The 5,594-nt window shown below is 31.1% G+C and overlaps 1 protein-coding gene across 1 annotated transcript in view; it reads right to left on the reverse strand.

Annotated features, from left to right (window-relative positions):
• Positions 1 to 85: 85 nt before the first annotated feature.
• The window catches only part of LOAG_16377 (hypothetical protein), an 8,292-nt gene continuing 2,783 nt past the window's right edge, over positions 86 to 5,594 (reverse strand). Inside the window, exons 3-13 of the mRNA XM_020449031.1 lie at positions 4,370 to 4,454; positions 3,708 to 3,787; positions 3,060 to 3,125; positions 2,600 to 2,888; positions 2,063 to 2,174; positions 1,731 to 1,877; positions 1,272 to 1,385; positions 1,051 to 1,163; positions 833 to 942; positions 433 to 523; positions 86 to 342 (exon numbers count right to left, since the gene is read on the reverse strand). Coding sequence (XP_020307484.1) covers positions 183 to 342; positions 433 to 523; positions 833 to 942; positions 1,051 to 1,163; positions 1,272 to 1,385; positions 1,731 to 1,877; positions 2,063 to 2,174; positions 2,600 to 2,888; positions 3,060 to 3,125; positions 3,708 to 3,787; positions 4,370 to 4,454 — 1,367 coding nt within the window. The 3' untranslated portion in view covers positions 86 to 182. The remainder of the gene's footprint in view (positions 343 to 432; positions 524 to 832; positions 943 to 1,050; positions 1,164 to 1,271; positions 1,386 to 1,730; positions 1,878 to 2,062; positions 2,175 to 2,599; positions 2,889 to 3,059; positions 3,126 to 3,707; positions 3,788 to 4,369; positions 4,455 to 5,594) is intronic.

Consider the following 5,594-nt stretch of genomic DNA (forward strand, 5'->3'; position numbering starts at 1 on the left):
TATATATATATATATATATATATATATATATATATATATATATATATATATATATATATATATATATATATATATATATATATTTCACGCTTTGAATGACCGTTGGTTGAAATACCATGATGAAATTAATAAAATTAAAAGGGAATTAAAAAAGAGAGAGGCTCATATACAAAATGTACAGGTTATGTTAGAAGTTCTGGCAATTTATTAGCTAGTAACTCGGTAGTGAGCGGCTTTAAATCCATATCCATTAAGCTTTCCACATAAGAATTTGTTGCCTCATATACGGACCAAAGCACCGATAACGCATGACCGAAACGTACTGGACCATGTTTGTCATGTCTATAACTTGAGGCGAATGACTAATTAAGCTTGGAGTTAGAAGTTTTTCTTGACATTTTCAAGACTTAGGCAAAAAATATAAAAGCATACTTGGACATCATATAATTAAATAAGGTATCCAAAATTAGCTGTCGTTGACATGATAGTTGCCTATAACTGTTTGGTGATAAACCAGAGCATTCTGAAAATTTTTTGTTGAATTAATTTTAGTAAAATTTGCGAGGCGAAAATTTGGCATTTCAAGAAAGAGTTGGTAATTTTTCTAACGATGAAGAATTAATAGTAATTTAGAATAAAAATTACTGAAATAGAATTGGATTGAAAATTAGATTTTCGACAGGAAACGTCATTCAGCTACATGGTTTTCAAGTGATATTTCAATAAATATAGAACAGTAAAAAAACGGAACTGAATAGGTATGATCCACAGTATTTTAAACTACATTTTGATAATGGCTGATAAAATTAGCAATCATTATGCTAAAACATACCAGAATGCATAAAAGCGATTGCTTTGAGTAACAAAAACTCCTTCTTATCCAACTTTGCTCTGTTAAAACTTTCTATTATCATTGAAATTCCGGTATTTTCATCGATTGACCTGTTCAATTATCAAATGAAAGAAGAGCAACTGTGTTCTAACTTGAACACTTTGAATATTTCCCTCAATTTCATTTTGCTGAAATTACGATCTCAAAAAAAACCTTACTGGCTTTCTCTTTGATTTCTATGATTCAGTACAGATGCGCTCTTGGAAATAGACCTTTTGTAAGCAGTTTCCAATAAGACTAACACAAATACAACATCACGTAACAGTAATACCTATAACAAGGAAGTAATAATTCAATTATTATCATAAGCAAAATAAAACAAAGGAGTTATAAGAAACGGTTTTTCATCCTGCTACAAGTCTAAATTAAATGAAGGAACCTTATCCTGAATTGGCATCCATTGGAATGATTCAAATGTTTTGGCATATTCTACTGTAATCTCTAGCTTTTGATTTAGCACCACTCCCGGACCACTGTTGTACTGTTTCTGTTGCTAAATAATACAGTGTTACAGAGAGCAGTTTAATGAACTGTATATTTAAAAAGAACAATAAAATTAATTGGAAAGATTTTTGGGCAAGGATCAGAAAGGAAAAAATCTTCGGACAGGTCAATAATTCTTTAATTGACTGGAAAGAGAAGTTCAGGAAAAGGGAGTTCATTTAGTTACGGGTCACAAAAATGTTCAAAAATTTTGGCAAGATTTAAAATTCCACTTCAAGAAATCTATACTCAGGAAGTTCAGGCATTAAAAAAGCAGCAAGAATATAAACAATTTCTTATTTTTTTTTTACTCATTTTGGCGATATTTTGACGTTTGAAACACTTTTGGACTTACTTTGTCATCAACATAGTTGACCCGAGATGAAGCTGACACGATCGATGGTCGTGTCAGCAAGTCAAGGATCGAAATGGAAGTGTCACATTTTTCCGGATCTAACACTTCACTGATAATTTCTTGTGCACGAATAAGACGCGAAATCAACTGTAAAAGTAAACATTTTTGAATAAAATTTTGCGATGGAAACAGCAATTAATCTTTGATGTGAACATCGCCAGGTCATTTACAGGTTAAATTAAAATTCGTTCAACAGCGTCTTAAAATTTCGTGAACTTAAGTTTCAAAAGCAATAGAAAATATTTATTTTACAAAGAAACCTGATGACTAACTTGTTCATGTTTCTCCGAGATGGAGCAATGCTTTCGGATGGTATCACGAATACTAGAGGTAATATTTGAAGTGATTGATGATGATGCCATATTTGTCTTTGAACATCTGAATCTACAAACACTAATTTTAGCCTTTCAGTTAGAAATAATATAAAAGCAACTTTCTTTCCTCTCTTTAACTTTCCCAATTTACTTCTTTTCCATGTCATTTCTTATCATCTCACATATCTTACCGCCTGTTCTTTCAATATCACTCATCTTCTAACTTTGATTTTGTTAACGGCTATTTTAGTAAGAAATCAAACTGTCATTCCGGCATGACAGCATATGCAATTCAGTCCATCTGTATCATATCACCTAGCAGGCATTCCTATGGTGAATTGAAAGACGGCATAAAATTTACGATTGGTATCTACATTCTGAAGAAGTAGACAGTAGAGCTCATTCTTCACACTACTTGAAATAGAGACTTGCTGTTGAGGTATATATATTATATCAATTTGAGCCCATTTAAACATCTAAAAGAAAAAAATTCACCTAGAATTTTCATCTGTAGTTGATATGCCTTCAGATTTAGGGAAATCAAGAAGTGCAGAAATGGTGTAAGCTCGTTTAGATGCTGACTCACTATCTGGACTTGTTGACAAACGTTTACGATTGGTATCTGCATTCTGAGGAAGTAGACAGTAGAGCTCATTCTTGACACTACTTGAAATAGAGACTTGTTGTTGAGGTATATCAGATTCAAAAGAAGCATACGATGAGGTAGATGAAGCTGGAGCTTCTTGTGGTGATGATATGCGTCCAGTACGATTACATTGAATTGCTGAAATGAAATTTCAAAAGCATTTTTTGCGAAAATCGCAAAAAAAAAAACTAAATTCCATTCCTATTAAACTATTTCATCATCGATTATTGACGTTTGGGGACAAAATAATAATACATTCAAGGCCATTAGAAATGAATAATATTGGAAATAAAAATAAAAAAAAATAACCTTTTGGATTCATACCAACTGCGATACACTTATCAAACCTGCATGCTCGACATGCACATCTCATATCTAAATTTGTTGGTATCAAATTTGATTAGATTTGAAAGTTGAAATAATTTGAAATCGAATCAAAATTGAAATTTAAAACATTGTAGATCACACACGTATTATGCCTTCACAATGATAAATTTTTTAAAACGATTTTCTAAATCTTAACTGGAAAATTAATTTGAAAAAATTCTTTTTTCTTTCTTTTGCAATAATGAATTCCTATGTTTCGAAAATTTACCGAAATTTCGCCAAAAACATTAATTTTTAAAGAAATTGATTGGAGGCATAACATGCCTGGATATTTAATAAAATGGTAAGTTGAATAGGACTAAAGTGTCAACTCCTCTAATGTTTGCTATTTGACTACTTTAAACAATTTAAATCATTTTCATGAAATCTTTGTTTCGTTCAAACTTCTACGGAAAAATAGGCTTAGTTAAAAGCTATGATGTCATATGGAAGATAAACTTTTAAAAAATGATTCAGAAATTTGAAAGATGAGTGATAAAAATGATATGCAAATGTTTGGATCACAATGATGACTAGACCATATTTTAATGTACTTTTAATGGGCTTGAATGGTGAATGAATTAAACGTACCTTTATCAAATGTGCAATTACCACTTTTGTGGCATTTATAAGTTCGATTGGAAACCAAAGTACGTCGGAAGAATGTTTTACTGCAAAATCAGTCCGGCAAAATTAAATTTCATAGTGGAAAGCTATTTCTCGCAATCAGTGTTATCATATGTCGCAGACTATTACTATATGTCGCACAATATCATCTACATGTCGTATACATTATATCATGGTGCAATTCCAGAGTTACGTAATAAATTAACATTCACTTTATTAATTTTGAATTGTATTTTCTTCTCAAAAATATATTTATTTCATATTTGCATATGTTGATTATTTCTTTTTGATGAGAATTTAAAATGAATAAATCTGTAATATTTTGCAAGAGAATAAACTAAAAGAGTTCAATTAATTTAAATTTATCTTGTTGATAACGAATCAGTAGTTCCATTTAAGGAATAAGGTACACTGTTAACCTCATTAATGTATGATTTATTCAAAAATTTTTTTTTCTATTTGTAGAGTAATTTAGTTAATGATTTAATGATTAGCCATAGAAAGTAACTGTAACTGCTAGAAGAAAGTTTAAAGAAAAATGTGAATTTTAATAATTTTGATAAGACTTTTATGATAAATCGATCTGATAAGAATTGAAATTGATACAATTAACTAAAAATGCTAACCATCCATTGCAACTGGCAACTTCATAATGGAAACCAGTTGCTAAATCACCGCAAACAGCACAACGGTCAATCGTTTTGGTTGTTTCTAAAACATTTTCATTATCATTTATCATTATCATACAGAAAACACAATGAGACAGGCGTTTATATTTGCAACTTGCTCAATTTAACCTTTCTTATTTTCCAATTTATCACTGATATGTTTTAATATAAAATGATTTACTGATAAGCTTAAAAATAGATATTATTGTTGTTGTTGCTGTTGTTGTTTAAATTAAAATTGTGAATCTTTAAATTTAAATTTAAATATGAAAGATGAGAAGAGAGATGAATGTGACAATTTGAAGCATGCTCATCCTTTCTAATCACTTTTTATCATCCTTCTATCACATATCATCACTGCTATCTTCCTCCTCCTATTAACATCTCATCTTATTGCTATCATCAATATATAACCAAACATATGGAAAGGAATAAATCAAAATATGAAATGTGTAAAATATAAAGGAAGAGAGAGAGAGGGAGAGAGAGAAAGAGAGAGAGAAGGAGAGAGCAAAGAATGAACAGATGTGAAGAGCGTTCTCTCATTGAATTGTTCAGTTCAGTGGTAAGATAGGGACGTTCCAGGAACTTGGAAATTTAGTGGACGGAGACTGGTGGCTACTTTGGTCAATGGGTGGGTGAACATTGTATGAGCCGAATCATCCTACAGCCATTATTAAACGTTCTTTTGAGTACGGTATATCGGTATGTACTGTACATATGCATGCATATATATATGTGTGCGTATATGTGTATATCTGTGTGTGTGTGTGTATGTGTTTGTCTGTCCATCTGTGTATGTGTATGTGTGTGTGTGTATGTCTGTTTTGTCTGTATGTGTGTATGTATGTGTGTGCATTTGTATGTGTATACATTTGGCGCAAAGTGACTCAATGGCTTAAGTGAACCAAAAGCGCTTGCGAATTACGATGAGCACTGTTCATTTGTACTACTATTACTATACTAATATTAGTACTATTATACTGCCATCGGTGATGAAGGAATTGTGTATGAAAATGATTTTTAATAGTCAACAAAATCAATAAACGTAAAATAGTGGAGAAGAGGAAAGGCACTAAGAAGATACTTTGAAATGGACGCATAAAATTTCCGTTAAAATTCGGCATTCATCTCTTTCTCTCTCTTTTTCTCTTTCTCTCTCTCTCTCTCTCTATCCTCTCTC

The sequence above is a fragment of the Loa loa genome (assembly GCF_000183805.2).
Source record: "Loa loa unplaced genomic scaffold supercont3.2, whole genome shotgun sequence".
In the NCBI taxonomy this organism is placed as follows: domain Eukaryota; kingdom Metazoa; phylum Nematoda; class Chromadorea; order Rhabditida; family Onchocercidae; genus Loa; species Loa loa.